A 25,305-nucleotide genomic window follows, 5' to 3' on the forward strand; every position below is an offset into this window, starting at 1 on the left:
TTTATCTGCCAAAGAAATGAATAAAACAATCCTACTTAAAATTGTTTAAAACATTTAGGAAAAAAGATGAGGAGAGTGATGAATAATATCTACCATGAAAACTATCAACATCAATAAAATATATTGAAGAAATAAATATATAGAAAGATATACCTTGTTCACAGATTTGAAGAATTAGCATTCTTAAATGCCCAGTCTTCAGAAAGCAGTATAAAGATTCAGTGTAATTCACATTACTATTACAATGATGTTTCATATGGAAAATGTTTTTAAGTCCTAAAATTATATGAAATCACTAAACACAAATAAACAAAGCAATCATGTGCAGAAATATCAAAGCTAGAAACATTATACTAACTTATTTTAAAATATATTGTATGAAAAAAACCTATTTTCACGGCCGGGCGGTGGTGGCGCACGCCTTTAATCCCAGCACTCGGGAGGCAGAGCCAGGCGGATCTCTGTGAGTTCGAGGCCAGCCTGGGCTACCAAGTGAGTTCCAGGAAAGGCGCAAAGCTACACAGAGAAACCCTGTCTCGAAAAACCAAAAAAAAAAAAAAAAAACCTATTTTCAGTAAAAGAAAAATAAAATGCAATATAAAACTACAGTAATCAAAGCATCATGCTTCTGACATAAACCCTGATGCATTGACTAATAGAACAGAGCAATAGAGTGTAGAAGTGTGCCCATATGTTTATTCTAACTAATTTTGGTAAAAGTGTCACAAAATAGGAAAAGGATAATCCATTCAATAAATGACAGTTGAAAAACTGGCTATCCACATGCTGTGGGATGAAACGGAACCCTAATTTCATGCCATATATAAAATCAAACTTAAAACAGATTTACTTGAACAGTAAAACTACTAAAATAGAGCACAGAGGAGAGGTTTCATGGGACTAACCTGAGAAAGGATCCTGTTGGCTATGCTGGGGAAACACATCAGAAAAGAAGCTAAAAATGGACAAGCAGGGTTACAAAAGGCTAGAAAGCTTCTGCACGTTAATGCCAGAAGTCCACAGAGTGTAAGACAACCTGAAGACTGGAAGAAAGCCTTTGCAAACCAGGCATCCTATAAGAGGTTAATCCCCCAAATATATAAGGGATTCAAGCAGTGCAACAACAAGAAAACCAAAAACCTGATGAAGCAATTAATAAAATATACCGACATGCGTATGAATGGCTATCTAAACTGATATTTATTAAAATAATGTCTCTAATTTTTTGAATTAACATTATTGTTGTTGTTGTTGCTAGTAAATTCTACTGTAAGCAATGAACAAAACTCATTTCTGACTGATGGTAATTCAGATGGCCTTATGGAGCTAGAGAGCCAGCTCAGCCATTAAAGGCACCCTCTTGTCTTTTAAAGCATCCCGTTTCAGTTTCCAAATGGCCTTCTTATTCTTTCTAGCATTTCTAATTCTGTGTTGTTTCTTTTATCCTGTTTATTCAGGATCCTGCATGTCATGTTATTGAAAAGGCCGAGGTGCACGTGGATGCCATCTTTGCGTTCATCTTCATCCAGCCTCATATCCAATCTCCTTTGACTTCCCCCACATGCTTAAAGTCATCCTTCTTGGTTTCAACACTTAAGGATCGTCTTTGCTCTTGAGCTTATCCAACCCCCCCTTACTTTGAGAGAAATTCCTCTTAAACACTTCTCTTTTCCATGTGGATTTCTTATTCTCACTCAGTCTTTTATCCCTGTCTTCAGTAAAATGTGGCTCTCTCACCCTGAGAAATGTGTGCTTTGGTTGAGTTTTACTTTCCATCCTGAGTTAAAAACTTCCTAAACAAGTTTGGCTCATCTTATTACTTTACCTCTTTTTTTTTTTTTTTTTTTTTTTTTTTTTTTGGTTTTTCGAGACAGGGTTTCTCTGTGTAGCTTTGCGCCTTTTCCTGGAACTCACTTGGTAGCCCAGGCTGGCCTCGAACTCACAGAGATCCGCCTGGCTCTGCCTCCCGAGTGCTGGGATTAAAGGTGTGCGCCACCACCGCCCGGCTTACTTTACCTCTTTATAGCTCACTCACCACTTACCCACTTTTCATCATAATCATAAATGCACTGTAATATTAATATCTGTAATATTTTATGTGTCCTGTGGTGCATGTGTCTTATTATTTCACTGTCTTCCTTAAAAGCTTCAGCAAATTGCCAGTGACCTTTCATATCCTATTTGTCATTTTTCCCACTACACTATATTCTTTCTTAACTAAATCTGCAACTTGAACCTCTAGCCCCATCTAACTAACCTGCTATTGTCCCCATATGCCTCCTTTTCTATAGATCCAGAGCCAGATCCTGCTGAGAGCTGGGCTTGCTTATCATTTTTCTTTCAACTGCAATGTTCTCTTAGCTAGGCCATCTTTGGCAGCCCGGTATAAGTGCCACCTCAGCCAAGAAGCCATAGGAATCCCTTTGTATTAATTTCCGTTCTTATTGCTAGGAGAAATAAGCTGACTAATGCAACTTAAAGTAAGAACGGTTTGTTTTGGCTCGTGCTCCACCAATGTGGGGTAGGTATGGCTGCAGGAGCTTGAGGCAGCTGGTCTTGCTGGATCCATCCATAATCAGAAAGCAGACAGATAAATGAGGATGTTCAGCCCCCCTTTGTCTTTTTGCTAAATCTAGGACCTCAGCCTATGGGATGGTATCATCCTAATTCATTAATTATGACTCTTCCTGCTCAATTAACCCAATAGAAACTCCCTCACAGCCATACTCAGAGGTTTGTCTGCTATGCTAGGTCAGTCTAGAGCATATCAAGTTGATGATCACTGTTAACTATCACAGCCATCAGTGTCTGTAACCTTTTTCAAACAGAAAACAATCTCACTCTAAGTCCTTTTGGTTCCTGTTGAGAGGGACAAAATATAAGAACTAGTCTTGCTGTGGTCAATGATATATTTGACTAAAGTATCAAGTTGTTCATCTAAAATAATGATGCTCTCTATCCCTCATTGATCTCCCTCTCAGGACTAAAGTAAATGATAAGTAAAATAATGTACATAAAATCATGCTGATATATTAAATAGTTTATATAATACAGATAACAATTTTGGCAATATTTTTAGAAATTATTCTAATATTTTAAAAATATTTTTAGAAAATATTAAGCCTTAATGATTTTGTCACTAACAAATTGTTGGTGGCTTTGTTTTTAACTTTGTGTGTGTGTGTGTTCCTTTATGTCATTACTGGACTTGGTGTCACTGTCCTTTTTGTAGAATATTGTGACTACCTAGTTCACTAGATGGATTACTAGCTAGTTCTTTTTCAACTTTTACTTTTGGATATCAAATCTAGTATCTTGCACATGTAAGGCAAGAATTCTGCTATTGAGACACCCCAACCCTAATTATCTAAGTTTTTGATTTCTTTGGAGGCAGATGGTATGTTGGAGTCAACTCCTGTTTGTTTGGAAGCTAATTATCTTCAAGACATGATTGTGTGAATCATGTTTTACTTCCTGTTAAAGTGTGAATCCGTATCAGAGAAGCTTAGTGTGTTCCCACTGGTCATATGGAAACAGCAAACTGAAGGTGACCGAGAGGTGCATTCTGCCATTAGAAAGGGAGAGCAGAAGCTGGAGAATGAAGCAGATGGATGGCTGCCTCAACCCCCTTTGCCTGGCTTAGTGTAGCCAGAGTCCAGAAAACAGGAAGCAGACAAAGGTAATGGAGCTAGGATTCACGTTTTCTTTCACTGGAATCCAATTTCAATAAAATTAAATAAATATTTTTGAATATATGCTAACTTGAATTTGACCATTGTATTCCTCACCTGACCACACAATCTCAATTAAAACAAACTATCTTTGTGTCACCCAGTGAATCCCTTCTGCTCCCTGGCATATCACTGTACTTGGTCTCTGTCATGGAAGCATATTTTACCTGCTTAAGAACTTCACATGAATGGTACTATGGCACAATCCTTTTTTTTTTCCTTGGTTTCTTTGCACTCACCTTAATACTGTTTAAAATTGAACATTTCTTGTATGTATAATTAGTTCACAACTTTTTATTATCAAGGAGTATCTTTCCTTTTTCATTTCCCAGTTGATAATATTTGAACTGTCTGGGGATTTAGCTATTATATAAAAAATTAAAAATAAATTTAAAAGGTTGGTATGATCATTCTTGCCTGGTCTTTTGGGAAGTACAGACTTCATTATTCTTGTGACTATCCAACTTGAAAGACCAAGTTTTAGGGACAGGATTTTTCAAAAGGTGTATTTTAAATGTAATAACATGAGCAGTTTGAAAGTTAAACAGCAAAAGATACAGAGTGCAAATATTAAGCAAAAAGATGATAGGATTCTATTATTAACAAATAATGAATTATTTCTTGTCAAAAGATACTTATACAAAATAATCATTGGATAGGGAAGAAGTAATTCATTTGTTTATGTGCCCATTTGTATGTATGATGGTATATATCTGATGATGTGGTGCATGCCTACACTTGTATGTGTTTAAGTATGGATATGTTCATGTGTGCGTGGGTGCACATACACAACAGTGCACGTGTGGAGGCCAGAGGACAGCCTCTGATGGCAGCCTTTATCGTCCATCTTGGTTGAGATAGCGCTTCTCTTTTGCTGTTATCTGCTGTTGAAGCCCAGGTTGTGGATCCTTGAGTTGCTGGGAATTCTCCTGCCTCCAACTTCATTCTCACCACAGGAGCAAAAGGACCATCAATGTATGCTACCATGCCCAGCTCTATCTGAGTTCTGGGGATTCAGACTCACACTGACATGGCGGGCGCTTTTTTCCTGGAGCCATCTTCCCAACCAACCTCCGAGTAGGCAATTTTTAACGAGGAATAATAATTATTCAATGGTTTGTAAAACAACAGTCTAAAAACCTACAGCATAGTAAAAATTAGACAAATTTCTTTTTGTTAAAATTATTTTTTAGACAGAACCTCACTATGTTGCCCTAGCTGGCTTAGAACTCACTATGTAGACAGTGCTGACCTTGAACTTGAAATGATCTGCCTCACAGTGCTGGGATTATTTCAACAATCCTCTTCTAGGAACTGATAAGACAAAAAGACAAAAGGAAGTTAAAAACGGAAGAAATGAATAATACTGTCAATTATCAAACATAAATGTAATTGATATTTATTTATACCTCAAAACTTCAAGATATTATTTTCATTTTGCTGTACTGGTTTTGTTTAATTTTTAAAATGTATTTTTATTAGTTCCTTAAGAATTTTGTATATGTTTTGATCATTTTTACTTCCCAACTCCCTCCCAGATCCTCCTTCACTACCCACCAAACTTCATGTCTTTCAAAAAAAAAAAATAATAAAGACCAATTTGTGCTACCAAATATTTTTTTATGTGTTCCCTTCCATTGAAGTCTGGTTGACTTGGAAGAACCTATTCTCTTAGAAAAAAAAAAAACAATTCTTCCATTCCTGACGGCTATCAGCTATCAACAGAGGTAGGACTTCAGGTGCACCTCCCCTTCCCATGCTGGGATTTGATCTGGGTTAAGCATGTACAGGTCTTGTGTATGCTGTTGTAACTGTTTTGAGTTCATAGGCGCAGCTGCCCTGTGTGTCCAAAAGACAATGTTTCGTTATACATTACATATGGCTTTTATAGTCTTCCCATCTCTCTTCAACAAAGGTCCCTGGGCTTTGGGAGGAGAAGTTTCAGTATAAATGGTTCATTTAGGAATAAGCATTCATCAGTCTCTTATTCTCTGCACTTTGTCAAGTTGTGAGTTTCTGTGCCAATCACCATCTGCTGCAAATAGCAGTTTCTCTATTGAGGACTGAGAAATACATCAATCTGCATGTATAATAATAAGACCTTAGGAATCAGGTTAATGCTATGTCCACTTAAAAATAATTTTTAGTAGGTTCTTTCCAAGAAGGTCCTATGATCTGTCTAGTCATAGGTTCTAGGCCTGAAAATGATGCTAGGTATAGATTCTATCTGGTAGACTATGACTTAAATTCAATCAGAAAATGCTTGGTTATTTCTATGATATTTACACCATTTTTATTTTTTTTACTTTTAGAGAATTTCATTCATGAGTACCATATTTACATCATGTCCACTCTTCTCCCCCACTCCAGTGCCTCCTGGGTCCTCCATGACCTCTTTTTGTTTAATTACTATTGCTAATACATGGTTTTTATATATAAATATGTGTATGTGTTATGTATATATGAATGTATATATAAATATAGCCTACTGAGTCTATTAGTGCTGCTCACATATATATATTTGGGCTTACTACTTTAAGTTGGATAAACTAATAGGGGGCTTATTCCTAGAGAACACCAATTCTCCTTCTCTCAGCAACCATCAATTGTCTATAGCTCTTTATCTATGAGTTGGGCCTTGTGAGATTTTCCCTATCAACACTGGCATGTCAACTGATGTTGTCTTGACTATATATTGTTTAGAAAACATTTGGTAGAGATTTATTGGACACAGCTTCCCCTTCTTATATGGAAGGTACTAGAGCAGAGATCATGGTTCTCTGGTTCTTACAGTATTTCCACCCTCTCTTCCTCAATGTTCCTGAGCCTTAGCTGTTAGGGGTTGCATTGGAGATGATCTATTGGGCTGGGCATCCCATGCTCAACTGATCTCTGCATTTTGACCAGTTGTGGGTTTCTGTAATGGTCTCCTGCTGCTGCAAAAAGAAGTTTCTTTCATGAGGGGTCAGAGCTACACTTGAGGTGAATAAAAGGATGAATATATAAAATGCATTTAGGAGGTCCACTGGTTTAGGGAAATGGCTCTTGCAGTAGTAGGTTCTCTTCTAGGTTTGGTGACCTCACCAGCCATGGAAAGTGGACTTAGTACTTGGCATGGATTCCTTCCTGTTGAGTGGACATTATGTGTCCAATTATGTGGCTATGGTTACTCCTAATAGATAAGGACCACTATTGTACCCATGGAGACATCATATCATGCTGGTCATTGTGTTTCATAGGTTGAATAGGACGAGTTTATTGCTTTTTTCCCCTTAGTAGTTTGAATGTCACCCGATACCATGAGAGCTAGTCCTTAGGTAGGAGGCTTTGGGGGCAATTCCAGCTTGATTCCTCCAAAGCATGTGATGTCTTTAGCAATAGACTCTTACCTTTAAATTCTGGAATGCAAGAAAGGGCAAACGCAATAGTCTGTATCGTTTTGAGAGTCTGTTGGACTGCCTTGGCCAACAGCTCAAAGGGAGGCTTCCAATGGCTGATGTTGGAGTTTTGTTAGTCTCTGGCTCTTGCAGGGATCACTGACACCCTAGATATCATAACTTCATGGCATGCACATTTGTGTGTGTGTGTGTGTGTGTGTGTGTGTGTGTGTGTGTGTATAAATATAAACTAGTATGTTTCCTATGGCTTTTCAAACATCCCTTATGTTATTTATCACTCCTTCTTCACCCTCTGTATTGCCCTCCCTACCCATTTCTTCTTTCCCTTCTCAATTAAACTCCTCCCATCATTTTTCCTATTCCCTCCTGCACAGCACCTATATCCTACTATTCCCTCTGCAGAACTCTTTCTCCCTGCCTCACAATGATACCTTTTTACTTTCCTAGTTTCTGTGGTTGCTCCATGTAACCTACTCACATCTAAAGATTTGGAGCTAGGTAATTCACAAATAAGAGGGGACATGCCACATTTATTTTTCTAGGTCTAGGTTACTTTATTGACTATAATATTTTCTACTTCCATCCATTTACCTGCAAATATCATTTTTTTCTTTACAGAGCTGAATATAATTCCATTTTGTACATGTACCACATTTTCATTATTTATTTAAATTCTTTTCAATAGAACTTTTTACCACAGATCAAAACCTACCTATAATGTAAGTCTTGATCCATTTCAAAGATTATTTGATTACAGTGGATTAAATTAGAGTCCAAGAACAATAATATACATAGAAAAGTCTGTTTTTGAAGCTAAAAAGCACATGTTAAAAATAAGCAATTCATAGATTAAATGAAACATAGCAAGACTTCAAAACATCCTCTACTGAACAGTAATTAAAACAGTTTGTTAAAAATCTATATTGAAGCCTTTAGTCAATGTTGTGTTAGAAACTGTTCGAACAAATTATCACTTAATTCTCTTCAGAAGGCGTGAGGAAAAGATAGGCAGAGAAGCAGACAAGAGGCTGAGAAATACAGGAATGATGCCCACGTCATCCCATGTTGCCATCTTACAGCACATGTAATGAAGTCAGGGGGTCTTGACTAAATCACTAAGTAAATGCAAACATACAGAATGAAAAATAAATCTTTGGACAGCATTTCCCTAGAAATCCCCATAGTGTGGTGTACAACGATGCCAGAAATGTTTGTAGTCATAATCTACAATGTATTAACATTGAAGAGACCATGATGAAAGAAAAAGTTAGACGGTGATCACAGAGTTGAGTAGGAAGCCTAGGAGAGCTCTGAGATCTGTTATGAGAGATGAGACAAACCCATCTGCTTCTCCTGTCTGTGTAATCCATAATGACTATATTAAATTTGACTAAATGATCTGGTGGGGGTGCCAGCCAAACAAAATCCATTCTTTTCATTAGATTGACTCTGGTGCCAACTGAAGAAAAACTGTGCAAGATCATAAAGTAAGAGATGGCTCTAATTCCAAATCTGCTGTGTGTTCTAACTGACAAAGTCTTCTATTTGGAAAAATATTTTCTTTATAGAACACAAATCATTTCCCTCCCTGGCTCTCTTTTATGAGAAACCAAAAGGAAATTGGTTTGCAGTTTGTGATCATGATTTGAACTTTTCGAAAAAGGTGTGAGTCATCCCCTGCCCTTTGATGATTTCCAAATGACAAGGCTTTGCTTTTATGGATCAGTTCTAGCTTTTAGTTCTTTCAGTATATTTTTGCTTGGCTGGGGGTGAGAAAAATAAATGAGAAATGTCATTTATGAGTATAAGCCTGTTAATAAATTTGGAGAAAGCCAAGGGTCACGTTTTGGGGACAGAAAGATGGTTTTCAGAAGCTTTTGCCCTTTTCTTCTCTCCAGCAGACTTTTTTCTTTCTTCCTTTTTAAGGCATCTACTAAAGTCCTTGGATGGGGATCACATAAATTTAACAAGGGGTTGCTGCATCTGTGAACCTAGGTGAAAGTGCTATTTAAAAACTAGTCATATTATGAATTCTAACCATACTTTGAAAATTAGTGTATGTGGAATTGCTTCCAAAATATTTAAATATGGAATGCAGGAGATGACTTTTGTTTTAGATACCCTTCCTCTCCACTCACTGCTGTGGGCAAAACATGAAATTTAAGGGAAAAAATAAAAAATGAATTCTCAAATTCTTTGCTCTTCAAAAGAATGTTCTAATAATCTGGATTTTTTCCAGTAGCAGTCCTACGTGGAGTTAGCCAAAACCAAAGTTAATTCTTAATCTGGGGGAAAACAGAAGAAACAAAATGCAACCATGCCAAGCCTGATGGCCTGTGTCTGTCATCCTAGCCCTTGAAGAGCTGAGGCAGGAGGATCACAATGAATTTTAGATCAACCTATACTACATAGATGAATTCCAGGCCATCTTATGCTGTAGAGAACTGAAGCTAGGTGCATGTGAGGGTACCTGCCAATATATGGAATAGGTAGCACACTCCCAACATGGTCAACATCCTTTTCACTCCAGAGAGCAAGCAAACAAGTTATGTGTCAGTATCTGTTTTGTAGCTAGAGGTTTTGTTGTTGCTATCATCTATTCTGAAAGCTGTATCCTGGTTAAAAATAGTATCCCTTCTCCCCTCAAAGATGTTGACAGTGTTAAGGAAAGGCAACACTTTGTCTGTGTTTCCAATGTGCAGCTATTTCTGTGCTAAATGTGGCTACTGTGTTCCCTGTGTCTGTAAATCTGGTCCTGGATGCTGGCCCAGGCAGCCATACAGGTTTGGATTTTTCCCTGTATTCCTGGGCAAGCCTGTCCTGCATCAGCATCTCCTATGCTTGCTTAAGTGGAAGCCGAGGCAGCTGAATAACAGTGATTTTTCTTTCATGTGTGGGTTGATGGCTGGTTCTCAGGGTCTGGCTTGGGCTCTGGTCTTGACATTTATGTCACAGGTGTCGCTGGCGAAAGTGCTGTGCAACCAGATGGCAGGCCTTCCCGAGGTTGGCAGCATCTGCTGTTATCACTGCTACCTGTTCTACTTTCTGCTTCCTGTTCACTTGTCACTGCCTTGTGGTGTCAGTCCATGTGTCCGGTGCTATTTACCTTCCTCCAGGCCTTTCCAACTGTGGACACCTTTCCAAAAGTCCTCTCTGCCTGGAGCTGTCACATCCAGGAAGACTCACAGCAAGGCTGGTGGCTTCCTCACCTTCTTGCTTAAGCCACAGTTCTTTAGGGAGAAGCTCCCTCATCGCCCTACTTAAAATTGCAGCCTTCCCCTCTCTCTTCACTGTACGATTGCTCTGTGGTCCTACATTACTCTTTCAAAAGCAGTCACCATCAGCTTTTGTGTTCTATACTTAATTTACATATACATTACATATGCCTCTTCATTAAGTTGTATAAAATATAAGCCCACAAGGGCAGGATTTTGAGTGCCTAGCTCAATATTCAATGTTGAGCCAAAGTAGTTGGGAGAATGATGGTCCTCTGTAGGTGCTTAAAATTTTTGTTGCTTGGCTCACATGAAGCCTGGCTTGGATTCTCAGCAACAGCAAATAAAATATTTAAGTGTAATACAATAGAAACTGTTCAATGATTAACTGGATTATTAATACTGAAAATGTAGAAGACGGTTGTTTTACATTTAATTTTATTCAAATGGTCAACATAATGTTACATGTATAAGACCTTGAAAGGCACAGGGGCAAATGAATAGTCATAGCGTTCAATATTTTATGGGCATCGTCCAACTCTTTTAACCCTGTAAAAACCTAAGTACTTTCGTCAAAGAATCGCAACCAGAAAGCAGCAGAAGAAAGACGAGAACAGGTGCATCGGCACTGAAGTGACTGTCTTTCCAGAGGCGTGGTTCTACCAAGTAGCAGAAAGGAAACCCAGGTCTCCGGGATAGATGTTGCTCAGGCACAGCTGGAAGCTGAGTAGCAAAAGCACCCATGAGCCTTCCACAGACAAAGGCAACTGTGAAGGGAGGCATGCCCAAGTCTGGAGAGCTGTAGCACTCTGAATTAAGAGGCTGTATTTCCAAAATCATTAATTTGACATATTCACTGAAAATACATTTCATGTACTAGTCAACAGAGTAAAAGAAAGTTATTCCAGATGCTGAAAAAGATGTAAGAGCATCTCATGACATTGCTCTTGAATGCTTTTCGCACTCTCGTCCAAAACACTCATAATTAATTGCATTTTCTAAATTTATTCTTCTCTCATATATTGCATCCCAACCACAGTTTCCCCTTTCTCCTCTCCTCACAGACCCTCCCCCATACCCCTTTCCCCCATATCCACTTCTCCTCTATCCCTTCAGAAAAAGGCATGCTTCCCAACTAAACATGGCATATCATATTGCAATAAGACTAGGCACAGCCCCTCATATTAAGGCTGGATGAGGCAACCCAGTAGGAGGAAAAGGATCCCAAATGCATGCAAATGAATTGGAGATAGCTCCAGCTCCCACTGTTAGGTGTCACACAAGAATACCAAGCTGTACAATCATAACATAGGCAAAGAACATAGATCGGACCCATAGGCTCCCTGGTTGTCAGTCTCTTTGAGTCCCTCTGAGCCCTAGTTAGTAATCTAGCGAACCATGTTTACTGATAAAATAGTTCCTTACTTTGTCTTCTCCTCTGACACATTTAGATCTAGCTACACAAATGCAAATTTGAGTTCATTATTAATTCAACACCATATATTTATGAAGACCTCACATGATGCTCAAGTCATTAGAGACCAGAATTTCCTCACCAAGCCTGGACTAGCCATCTGCTCTGGAGGTGGGTGTAGGCGTGTGGGGCTCACCACTGATGAGGAGGATGAGATGTTCTATGGTCACCTCCAGAATTTGACAGAGGTCTTATCCAGACTTTACATAAATGATCTTAATAACTATAAAATTGTATTTTCATTTTTTATTTAGTAAGAGACAAATTACTAATAAATTATAGAATCTAGAAGTAAAAGAGGCTGGGTGGTGGTGGCGCATGCCTTTAATCCCAGCACTCGGGAGGCAGAGCCAGGTAGATCACTGTGAGTTCGAGGCCAGCCTGGTCTACAGATTGAGATCCTGGACAGGCACCAAAACTACACAGAGAAACTCTGTATCGAAAAACAAACAAACAAACAAACAAATAAGTAAATAAATAAATAACAGTAAAAGAGATTGTAAAACTTCATACATATGTATATCCAAGGTAAGAACATATAGCCAAGTATCCTGATGGTAGCATTTGCTTTGTCTCAAGCAGTGGAGAATTGTTAAGTATTTTTAAACATTCATTTTGTTTTGTGCAAGTCTTAGTATTTAACCATTGTTGCCTACATTTATTTTTTCTTTCATTGAAAACAGATCTTTTTCATACAAAATATTCTGATGAGTTTCTCCTTCCCATACTCCTCCCAGTTCTTCTTCACCACCACCACCCCCAAATCCTGATCCACATCCTTTCTGTCTCTTGTTAGAAAACAAACAGCCTTCTAAGGAATAAAATAAAATAAATCAGAAAATGATAACCGAACAAGAAAAAGAGCCAAGAAAAAGCACGCAGTTGCAGAGACACACAAGTTCACACACACAGGAATCGCATAAAAACCCAAAACTGGAAGCTATAATGTATATGCAAAGGATCTGTAATGTTAAAAAGAAATATGACCTGACTTGACATTATGAGACAAAGTAACTCCAAAGACGCCATTAAGTTCCTATTGTGTTGTGTTGGCCATCTACTGCTCCGAATGGGGCCTGCCCTTAAGAGTGACTTGTTGTATTTATAACAAAGTAAAGCTAAAGAATAGCACAATTTTAAGGTTTGTGCAAACATCAATTCTTCATTCAGATACCTCCAAACTGCAGATGATCTGGGGGTTTTGTACGAGAGCTAGCAAGTAGATCAAAGGAAATTTGCATTCAAATACACTGTTGGGACCCAATAGAAAAACCCCTCCTTACATAACAGCAATGCTTGGTGCTTCTGACTGGTTCACACTGGGTTGCATTTGCCACTGATAGAGGTAATTAAAAGGGAGGGCTCCAGTTGTGCTTTGTGTTTTCAAATCAAGGTGGAGATTATCATCTGTAAGGCCCAATGGTCTTTGACTTACTTTAGTATACAAAGAGAGATTTTTATTTAGTCAATATTAGTCTTAGATCTGCCCGTGGAGTCACAATAGCTTGTTGTACATTAAATACCCTCCAAGGTGTTCAGAGCAGAATCTCTGAAATCTCCTGCTATCCAACTGTTTCTCTGAGAGTTCACTGTGTGCAAGTCATTATTTTATGTACTAGAAGAATTACAAGGCAGAATATGGAAGAGCCTCCCCTCTTGGTAACACAGGTGATTGCCTCTATTTATACAAATAGTGCTTGGTTAACAAGTTTCCTGGAGCTTGAAGAAGTGAAGGAGCATGTTCAGTTGGAAAGCAGTGAAAATGTTCTTGGAAAATAGGATACTTGAGGCTTAAAGCTGCTAATGTTAGGTTGAACTGGTATGTGTTGAATTTTAGGTGATGGAAACCACATCAACTGACTCTTAGAAGCAGAATTACGTCAGGAAGCAGGCTTAGAAAAGCTTAGCTAACATGTCTGAGCAAGGTAAAGGTAGATAGAAAAGAAAAACCAAACAATCCATAGCACAATTTGTGCATCTTACAGATAGTAGTGGAGAAGGGTTGAATTCTTTGGTGGAGGTGACAAATGTGAAGTGATATGTTTATTATTTTTGGCCAAGAGTAGTTTGGGAGGTGAATTAAAGCCAAGAAAACTGTTTTCAAATGGAAGAATTAAAAGACTAATACCAAACAATTTTTTTTTGCTTTAGATGAGATATAAATTTAGATAATGAAGATCTAATTTAACAAAACTTTCCAGAGCAATTGGATATCGATAAGCTTTTTAAAACATCAAAGAGTATGGACTTTGTGTGCCAGTGAAATAAGACACAATCAAAAAGTATGCCCAGCAAGTGTATGTGGAGAACTGTGTGGAGGAGGGGTGGGTTGAGGGAAGGGGTGAAGTACGGACGAGAGGGGAAGAGTGGGGAGGAGGAATGAAAAGTCTAGTTGACTGTAGGTTGGGACCATGCAGGAAATGCAGCAAAGTTAAAACTAGAGAGGAATCCTACGTGTACCCAGTTACTCACACAGAACTTATAAATGAAACTCCAGAACATCAGACACCTAGAAGATCCCTTTTACCCTAATGAGGGATAGAACTGGAGAGATGCCTCGGTGGTTACGAATACTTTCTTCTTTTCCAGAGGACTTGAGTTTGGTTCCCAACATCTATGTCTGGCAGCTCACAGCTGCCTGTAACTCCAGCTCCTGGGGATCTGGCATTCCCTTCTGGGCTCAGTGGGCACTGAAACATACATGACCATACACATACAGATTACATGTACACACACATAAGTAAAAATAAAATATATGTTTTTTAAACTAAGAAGGAAGAAAGGAGTACCTTCAATGAAAAGAGAAGGGAGGCCTGCTCTTTTCTGAAGGAAATGGAGGAGGAGTGGATCTGAGGAAGAGGAGAGGTAGGAGTGGGGAACAGGACAGGGAGGAAAGGCAGGAGGGAAAACTGCTGTAGGGATATAATGTGTGAGAGAAGAGTAAAAGAAAAAACATAAGAAGAAAACTGCTAGGTAAAATATAGGTTTAAGGAAATTGATTTATTACTTGGTTGTGGTACAGTTTATCTCAGGTGTGATGCTCAGCTCAGTGATCTGTAAATCACAGAGAAAAATTAGATAAGATAAGGAAGATGAACTAAAAAGAGAAATATAAAAATTAAGCATCTACATATGACAATCACAATATAATACATAAATTTATATGGAAAAATCAAAATGGGCCTTCATTTCTCACTGATGTAAAGCTGAATCACATCAGTAACTTATATAAGGCCAAATCAATGAATTAACAAATGACAGGAGACCATTGGCTTCAAAGCTTCTGATCATTCCACTGCTCCATGTCTTGAGAAAGACAGACACTGCTTACAGAGCATGCTGAGACTCCGCTTTAAGGAGTTGATTTTGAGTTATTTGGTGGAAGTGGGAATATGTTGCATCCTAAATGAAACAAAAATACAAAGAGGAGAAGAATTAAGGAATTGGAGCAAAAAATAATTCATCTTAACTTGAATATGATCAGAGAGAAATAAGGGATGGAAAAAAGAGCTAAGAGTAAATGAAAAAAGAGAGAATGAAGTTGAGGATTTAACTATAAACATCTGACTTTCAAAACAGCTTAGTGTAATTGCACATTCTCTGTTTGCTCGGCTTCTTTTGAGATAACATCTGACTCAATAGCCCAAACTGGCCTGAGACCCACTGTGCAGCCCAAACCAGCCTTGAGCTTGTGACAGTCTTCCTACCTCAGCCATCCAAATGCTGGGATGGAAGGCATGAGCCACCTCCCCCTGTCTGTAATCACGTTTTAAAATGGATTCCACTAGAGCTGTATGTAAAGTGGACAGAGGAGGAACAGATTGAAGGTGACCAATTGCTCACTCCCTAGTATTGTTAACTGATAATGTGGTTCTAAGCTTGATGTTCCAAAGAAGGAGAAGAGAAGAGATGAGTGATAGTAATTGCAGAGGTCTGGTTGACATAATAGGATGGAGCAGCATGAAGAAGAGAGAGACAGAGAATGTCAACACTATGAAGCTTGGCCCAGGAGGTGGTGCTTCTAAAAGAAATTGAAAGAATAATTTGTCTTCATGAAAAGTTAACTTCAATTCCTCTGTGAATTCAGAGTATTACAGTACCTGTGCCCTAGAAGGTATACATTGCTTATCTATGTATTTGGTTCTGTCTATATATTTGGTTCCTGTTAGGGGCTAAAGATCGTCCTAAGAATAGGTGACACAGAAACAATGTTAGTTTCATTTTGACATCATATTGCTCTACCCAGTGCACGACCATGATAGTCCTTTCTAATTCTTCTTGTGATCTCCTGCCTCTCTATAGTTAGTGGTTTTCTCTTAGGATACTGTGGTAGTGTCACATTCTGGAGGACTGCCTTCAGATTATTTGAATCTCTGTTCTCACTTCATCAGAATGCTGGAAGTGCCTGGGAGTTTCTATTTCTTACATAGTTAGCAAATGACTGGTTACTACAGTTTCATGAAGGTCCAGGCAGGGTTTGGAAGTCAAAAGTTTGTTTGACTTCCTCTTCATCCAGATCTGCAACTCCATGAAATAACTTACTGTTTCATCCTAGGGAGACTTCCTTATCCCAATTCAGTATCTGCTTCTGGAGTAATTGACCTAGGGCGTGAACTTTGCACTAGAATTAACAGAGACAGACACTATAACTAATTCAACCATATAGTACTAACAGATGAAACAATAAAGCAAAACAAGAAAGACGATGCTGTCATGGTGTACATTTGAGTGTGTACAGATGGTTTGCAATTTTATACAGTATGCTTGGAGAAGGAATCATCATTGAGGAAAAATTTAAGCAAAGATTATGACATAGGAGGAAATGAGTCAAGCAGATGACTAGCTGTGTGTGTGTGTGTGTGTGTGTGTGTGTGTGTGTGTGTGTGTGTGTGTGTGTGTGTGTGCCACTTCAGGCAAAGAGAAAAACAGCTTATGTGTATAAGCTGAAGTTGTGTCTTGAGTACTTGAGAGTGATGACCATGTAGGATCATCCAGGGAATGGAAAAAAGATGGTAGAAGGTGGTAGTGGTAGTGGACAGATCTTCCCTACTAACATAAGGTTCTATACATACTCTGGTTCTGCCTTGAAAAGTGGAATTTCATTTTAGAAGTTTTAGCAAACTAGTGACTTGGTTTGTCTTGCATTTTAAGATAAGCTGGCTTCTACACTGAAGAGGTCAAAAATCAGTCAGGGAGAGCAGTTGGTTGAGAGTCCTAAGATTTGTAGGGAATCTTACCAACCTCAATGTTACAATGTGTCCCTGGTATCCCAAACTGATCAGCATCCCTGTTCCCATCTCTTCCCAGTGACCACTGTCACCCTCCATGGGGAACACTAAGTTTCTAATGGGAGGAAACATATTCTGCTGTCACTAACTTTGTTGGGACTTGGGGGCACAAATGCAGGCCAAGGTGCCATTAAAAACACACTCTGGCCTGCCAATGCCAAGGCAAGCAAGGAAGGTGCCTTCACATCACAGCCAACCCAGGTGTTCTCAGATGCAAAGGCTACGATCCACTGGAGAGGGGAAGTCTACCACAACAGTAATTAGAGGAGGAGGCTCACAGGAAGAGTAAATTGAATTCTCTGAGGGGCAGAAGAGACACAAGCCCATTTTAAATCAAAGGAGTCTATGCAGTTCAGTGCTTGCCCTGTATCTTATTGCTTTAGTTAGTGTAGCATTAAATAGCAAATAAAACTATAAGATCAGGAGAGCAGCCATATGTCTTTGTGTGTGTGTGTGTGTGTGTGTGTGTGTGTGTGTGTGTGTGTGTGTGCACATATGTGAGAGCACTTAAGCATGTGTGTGTAGTTAGTGTAGTGTATGCATGTATGTACACATGTGGGGGGTTGCAATCACCTCTGTGTACATTTGTGGAAGTCAGGGACTATCTAGTTAGGGTTTCTATGGTTGTGAAGGGACACCATGACCACAGCAGGCTCTTATAAGGAGAATATATACTTGAGAGGGCCAGTTTACTATTTCAGAGGTTCAGTCCATTATCATGGAGGGGAGCACGGCTGTATACAGGAAGACATGGTACTAGCAGAATAGCTGAGAGTCCTACATCTTGTAGGCAACAGGAAGTCAACTGAAACACTGGGTGGTTTCCTGAGCATAGGGGAACCTCAAAGCCCACCCGCACAGTGACACACTTCCTCCAACAAGGCCATACCCACTCCAACAAAGCCATGCTTCCTAACACTGTCATTCCTTATGAGAATATGGGGGCTAATCACATTCCAACTACTACGGGGACCAACTCTAGACATCTTCCTCTATTTTGGAGGGCACCTTATTTTGGAGGGCAGGGTCTCCAATGTGAATCGTGAAATTTTTGCTGGATTGCCTTGTTGACAAGTTCCCCAAATACACCTATCTCAGCCTCTCAGTGCCTGATTTACAGAAGGCATCACCATGCCCAAATTTTATGTGGGTTCTGGGAATCTGAACCCAGGACTTTATTCACTGATGCATCTTTTCAGTCTGAAATATCTCCCCTTACAATTTACTTTTTCAGAAAAAAAATTGCATGTTAAGTGATGTTTTTAAATTGACTTATATTTTCTCTGAGTTCATTATGATACAATTTGTAAACATTTCTGTTAAACAAAAAAAACAAGCAAAGACATAACGATCATTAAAATGAATGCTTGTCTTTAATAAAGATACTCAATGCATATAATATGAACACAAAGAACTGAAAAGGAGTTTGTCTCATATCAGAATGTATCTAGTATTGAAAAAGGAAAAAAATGACAATTTCCAAATGGTACATACTGCACTTTGGTTTTTCATATTGTATTGTGCTCCCTTCCTAATCTACCACAGAAAACATGAAAGTCTGGTTGTCCAGAACTTTCTCCCCCTTGGGGAAATTGTTCGTTACAGAAATGGGCTGGATTCGGGCTGAATAAAGAGAAAGGGAACACAAAGCCACCGCAGGTGACCACTAAAAAGCACAGGAGAACAGACTCGAACCTCAGAACTAAAGACGCTAAGAAATTCGGGGGCGGGGGAACTTCAAAGAAGATTTAACAAGTGTTACCTAAGTTTATGCACAGATTGAAGAAAACTAAGTCACTATTTTAAAACAGGACTTAAAAGGCGCTGCTAGAAACCCTTATTTCTCAGATTTTTCTCAACCTTCTTCACAATGGGGTGCCAAAGCCTCTAGGATGTTAAGTTATCCCAAACTATTAATTATAAATTACTACATGATTACATCTTTATCTACAGGAAATAATAACAGTCATTTTCTTGCTGTGTGTTTATCTTTACAGTACTTATTATATTATATAAATGTCAATTCTTAAGCAGAGAAATTAGTTATGCAATAGTTGCTACATAGCCTTGATTTTAAAATTGTCCCTTTATGTAAGTATAAGTGTATCATTTATATTTATATCATTGTGTATAATGAAATGGCATGGTTTGCGTTTTTCTTTCATCAGTGTCCCTTTGGCCCTGTGTGTGTTTATATGCATGTAGGTGCGTGTTTATGTGTCTGCAGATACAATGGGATGTGCAGACACATGTGCACATGTGTGCGGAGAGCAGAGGACAACCTTGATCGTTGAGTCCCAAGTGCCGTCCACCTTGTTTTCTTTGAGAAACACAGTCTCTGCTCTCATTGACCTGGAGCTTGCCAGGTGAGCTCAGCTGGCTGTCCAGGAAGCCCCAGGGATCTGCCTGTCTCCACCTTGCCGGCAGGGGGATTAAAAAGAAACAGCACTATGCCTAGACGATCTCACCAGCCTTTTATGTCCTTCTTTTTTATAATCTGGAAAACTAAAGAAAATAAATCATTGACAGAGAAGTAGTGGAGCAGTGGCAGTAGAATATAGAAATGCAATCTCTAGTGTTCTTTCTTTTTCTAACTTCTTTATATAATATTGCTCTCCCCAGTTTCTTATGAGGCTTCCAAAAATAAAGCCTCACATTAAAAGTTATTACAAAATCTTCTGCATAAAGAGTGATACAAATGAATATAGTTTTAAGTCTTCAGGTAACTGTGTGTATGTTCTGATATTGATGTTATTATTATTTGCCAAATTTTCAGGCATTGAAAGTTGACTGCTAGTATATTACTAAAGTACATATTTGTATTAATGTACCCCTTACTACACTAAACACAATTCTGGTTTTTTTTTTTTAAGATGTTTCATTTTTATTTGTGTGTGTGTGTGTGTGTGTGTGTGTGTGTGTGTGTGTGTGTGTGTGAAAGAGAGAGAAAGAGAGAGAGAGAGAGGCAGAGACAGAGACAGAGACAGAGACAGAGAGCAGAAAAGGGCATGGGACATACTGGACCTGGAATTATGAGAATTATGAGCTACCAACCAGCATTGGGAACCGAACCCTGGTCCTTTGGAAGAGCAGCAAGTGCTCTGAACCACAGAGCTGTCTGTCTAGATCACTCCCCACCCCATTCTGGTTTTGAGTACTTCTATTTCACAATATGACCTTACAGTTCACATGCTTTAAAGGAAGATTTTCTGCTCCAAAGCATGTGGCTCAGGCAAGTCCAGTTCACTGGAAATACTGCTATTGCTCTGCACAGAGTGGTCACTTAGGAGCCACCTAGAACTGGGGCCAGTGAGAGATAATGACAGCTTTTCTTGCTTTATTGTTTGTTTTGTGTGTGTGTGTGTGTGTGTGTGTGTGTGTGTGTGTGTGTGTGTGTGTGCAAGTGCATGAGAGCGTGCACACTGTTGCACTTTTGTTGTTTCCTATCACACTTGAGTTTGGGAAGTTGGCAGGCTGGGCTTTGTGTAACACCTATCACAACAGGAGCCTCTAAAAAGTACCTCTCACTATGGAAGTCAGAGCCAAAAGATCCAGTGTAACTCTGCACTGATGACATCAGCTGAGGTTCTGACTCACCCTATACTTAATGCTAGTCTTGAACAATAAACTACAAACCAACAAATCCTTTCTTTTTTTTTTAATTTTCTTTTTTGCTGCAACCAGTCTGAGTCACTTTCTCTTACAACCAGAAGATATCTGCCCCAGTGAGTAAAATACTACTTCTGGCTAACTTTTCCCCTTCTTCATTTCCAACAAGTACAATCTCCACTGAAAAGAAAACAAGAAAAAATGTGCAAATATGTATTTTTGGTAGACTAACTTCTATTAACTACTTTTCATGGAGATTACCAAATGCCTGACTTAAGGAGCACCACCCATCACGGTGGGGAAGGCATGGTGGCAGGAGGTGACAGGAGCATGTGACAGCTGGGGACATTGTGTCTGTCGTCAGAAATCAGAAAAATCTGGTAGTCAATTGGCTTTCTCCTTTTCTCCATTTTATTCAGCCTGGGACTCCACCTTCTGGGATAGGACCTCCTATATTCAATGTGAGTCCTCCTTGGTTTAAGCCTCTCTGAAAACATCCTCCAAAAACATGGCCAAAGGTGTGTCTCCTCAGTGATTCCCAACCCAGTCAGGTCAACAGTGAGGACAAACTTGCACTGCTGTCCAATGTGTAGTTCATGTTCACTTTGGGCTTAAGCTGCATGAGTGTTTCTTTTGATGACTGTGTAAAGGTTACAGGTTTCATTGTCAGCCTTTGAGCTTGAATCATGTTTACATGACTTCAGGAGACTTCTGAATCTCAGCGTAACTCTTCTCTTTTCAAATGCGAGTCTGGAACGTGTTATTTCATAGATTTATGGGACCGTGCAGGCAGGCATCTTAGCCCAATGACTGGCACATAGTAAGTCTTTCATTCTTATTATGTTATTAGTTGACAGAGTGACAGCTATGGTCTCAATCTCCAGTCAGAACTATTTTTTTTCCTGGTAGCTTTTCTTTTCTACATGTATTTTTCCTTTTGGACTTGTGTATGTGTATAGGGAAGTGGTTCTCAACCCATGGGTCATGATCCCTTTGAAGGTTGTGTATCAGATATCCTGCCTATCAGATAATTACATTACGATTCATAACAGTAGCAAAATTACAGTTATGAAGTAGCAATGAAATAATTTCATGGTTGGAGGTCACCACAGCATGAGGAACTGTATTAAAGAGTCACAGCATTAGGACAGTGGAGAACCACTGGTATGGGGTGTCTCTTTCAATGTGTGTGCATATTTGTATGTGTGTGACCAATGTACATGCATGTGTGGAGAGGCCAGCGATCGGAGCTGGGTATCTTTCCTGACTTCTCTCCTTTGTATTTATTGATCAACATCTCTCAGTCGAACCCGGAGGTAACTGCTTTGGCTAGACTGCCTAGTTCAGCTTGGAAACTCATGTCTCTGCTTTGGTAGCCCTGGGATTGCAGGTGGGCTGGAACATCTGTCTGCCTTTTTCTGTGGGTGCTATGGATCCAAACTGAAGTTCTCATTTTTGTGCAGCAAGTGCATTATTCACAGAGTTTGCCTCTCCAGACCCTCTGGTTTCTTTTCAGTGACCTAGTCTGAGAGAGAGAGAGAGAGAGAGAGAGAGAGAGAGAGAGAGAGAGAGAGAGAGAGAGAGAGAGAGAGAAAGCGCTTGGTGCATTATTAGGTTAAACATTTTTTACTGGAGAAAGTAACTTACAAAACGCAAGGGTTATCTCTTTGTTACATCAGCAAACAGTTTATTGGACCCCAGGTATTCTGGAACAGAGAGTAATGTTAAATCTGACTGTGTATAATGTGTCCATTACTATGATTTCATTAATGGAGTCAGCAATCCACTACTGAGATTTAAATGTTTTTAACCCTTGCCTATTTGCTTCTTTATACTTTTGAATTATTCATTGTGATTAAATGACGTTCTGGCTTAGAAAACACAAGGAATGAATGGAAGTGTTGCCAGTCAGCCGAATGCAGCTCCGTCGCCACCTGTCTTGATGCTCAGGTCTCCGACAGCTTGCAGACCCTCCGGGCTCCACCCCTGGACGCTGAGGGCTGCCTGCTGCGTACTCAGTGTTTTTCTAGGAAGGTGTTTTTCTTCACAGTTCCCAGCCCTCTAGTGGCAGTTATAAAAATGTCACTTTGTAGTCCCCACACAGGAAATGCCTGTTCTTACTTCAGTTACCAGAATCCTCTTACAGGAAGTTAGGTGTGGTCTTTAAAGGAGAATTTGGGAAAAAAAAATTTTTTTTTCTTTTTTTTTTTTTCTTTTTTAAAGCATGATGGAATTTTAGCTGCAGTCTTCTTGGTTCCAGCTTACAGACCCCAAACTCTGAGTCTAAAAGCTTCTGCAGGGGTAATGTGTTCCTCCTGTTCTTACTATGCTTGCAATCTGAGGCTTCTCTACCTTTGCAGTGGAATCCTTGGGGGGGGGGGGGATCTGCAGGGGGAACCCTTTCATTTTGAAGCTGGGGACTGCATGTTTTAGCATGTCTATCTCCCTAGAACACCAGGCATGGGTACAACAGTTTCCTCCCTTGAATGTGTTAGGAGCATCCTTTTGCCTGTGCCTACCGCTAGGCAGGAGAACCTGTGGGGATGAGTGAAGGAAAATAAGGAATGCTTTGGAGATCCTGTGATGCTGACAGGGCAGTCTGTCAGCCGGTGCCTGAGAGGTTCCGGGTAACTTCAAAAATAAATTCTATCTATACATACAGATTTATATATTTTTTTTAATGAAGCTATTCAGCAGCTTAGGGTGTTCAGATTTCCTTGTGTCTTTACCAGGTGTAGACTGCAGCAGAAATGAATTGGCAACTTGTTTTACTCTTAGAAGAGGCATTTCGTATATTACAGTGGCAACGCATTTCTGTAGTGTGGAGGTTAAAATGGATTTCTTTTTCTTTTAAGGAAAAAAAAGAAATAGATTAAGTGATTTTTGAAGAGATGGCATTCTAGGGTCAAAGATTTTGCTGTATTCTTTAGATAGCACAGAAATTCCTGTAACTGACTGAGGTCGCATTTGCAACCACATCTGTCAAGTTATCTGCCTTAATAAAACGTGATTATGTGATTTAAGTATCAGTTAAACTCCGTCTGTATCATCAAGAAAGCCCATGCCATAGAGGCTGTGCTTAAAAGAGAAACTGTGTTAGACTACTTTTTTTCAAGTCCAAATTCTGAAATGGATATTTGAACTACTCTGCTAGATTTTGTTGTGAAATGGGTCTTACTTGGAAACATGGTATCTCTCTGTGGTGTTTCTTTACGTACTGCAAATTTGTTAATTTAAGAAGCAATTACACGAGTTGGCAGCAGGTTGCTAAGCTAGGAGGCCCAAGCTCCAGACCTCTGATGTGAGGGACTTCCTGCCTGTGCTGGCAGGTGCCTGGTCCCTTCCTGTGCAGTTTGCCAGCAGTTCCAAACGCAGCCAGGCATCTCCTGCTCCTCCTTCCCACCACCACCACGACTACTACCACCACCACCACCACCACCCTCACCACCCCAACCTCACCCCCCACAGACAGGCCTTGCAGGATTTCCTGAGCTCTTTCCCAGATGACACAGTTTTGAATGAACTCTTAAAGGTGATAAATTGGGCCAAAGAAAAACTAGAAAAAGAAAATGAGAGAGAGAGAGAGAGAGAGAGAGAGAGAGAGAGAGAGAGAGAGAGAAGCAAGATTCCCACACAGCCTGCTTCTACGATTTTGTGTGATTTTTTTTCCTTCTCTTGTTTTGAATCTGATATATTTTCAGAAAGAATGCAGGGGGAAAAATGGCTCCCCAAAAAATATTCATGCGAGTGAAACAGCAAGCACACACCAGTATCTTCCATTTGCAAGCTCTGAACAGGGTGTTTTCCCCCAAGTAGCACAATCATTTCAAACATTTCAGGAGTGGGAGAATGGATTACCTCATACACACCTACTGGATGTGAGCGAAAGATCTCCTTGCAGGCAAATGAGTGCGTGCACCAGAGCTCACAAGGCTAGATGCAGTGGCCTTTTGGAAGTTCTCTAGCTGTTTGCTTGACAGACTTTATGCTCAGTGTCCTGTGACTGCCACCCTCACCTTTTATCTTAATGGTCCTTGCTTTTTCCCTCCTGTTTCTGTAGCACTTTCTTATGCGAGGAGCTAAACAGTGATTAAAGAAGCAGGATGAAAAGATGGCACAATCAGTGCTGGTACCGCCAGGACCTGACAGCTTCCGCTTCTTTACCAGGGAATCCCTTGCTGCTATTGAACAACGCATTGCAGAAGAGAAAGCCAAGAGACCCAAGCAGGAACGCAAGGATGAAGACGATGAAAACGGCCCAAAGCCAAACAGTGACTTGGAAGCAGGAAAATCCCTTCCTTTTATCTATGGAGACATTCCTCCAGAGATGGTGTCAGAGCCCCTGGAGGACCTGGACCCCTACTATATTAATAAGAAAGTGAGTCTTTAAGACCGGTTGCTTTTATTTTCCCTGTTACCTTAAGATGGTGAAGAACGTACCTCCTTCCATCTCTTAAAATATCTGTAGGATGCTGGCTGGGCCTGATCACACAGTGGAACAAAATTCTATGTGTTTTGAAAGTACTTGTTTGAGCCTGTGTTCTTGGGACAGGCAGATACTGAAGAGCCATCCTGTAAGAGGGCATGTGA

The 25,305-nt window shown here is 39.7% G+C and overlaps 1 protein-coding gene across 4 annotated transcripts in view; it reads left to right on the forward strand.

Annotated features, from left to right (window-relative positions):
- The window catches only part of Scn2a (sodium voltage-gated channel alpha subunit 2), a 139,361-nt gene that overhangs the window by 22,963 nt on the left and 91,093 nt on the right, over window positions 1–25,305 (forward strand). For 2 of the 4 annotated variants that reach the window (XM_052725825.1, XM_052725823.1), the window contains exon 2: window positions 24,776–25,093. In XM_052725825.1, coding sequence (XP_052581785.1) covers window positions 24,827–25,093 — 267 coding nt within the window. In that variant the 5' untranslated portion in view covers window positions 24,776–24,826. Of the gene's footprint in view, window positions 1–22,932; window positions 23,017–24,775; window positions 25,094–25,305 lie in introns of those variants that run through there. The other 2 variants (XM_052725826.1, XM_052725827.1) reach the window with 2 other exon arrangements.

Source organism: Peromyscus californicus, unplaced genomic scaffold (genome assembly GCF_007827085.1).
Source record: "Peromyscus californicus insignis strain IS unplaced genomic scaffold, ASM782708v3 Scaffold_7__1_contigs__length_154581171, whole genome shotgun sequence".
Taxonomy (NCBI): Eukaryota; Metazoa; Chordata; class Mammalia; order Rodentia; family Cricetidae; genus Peromyscus; species Peromyscus californicus.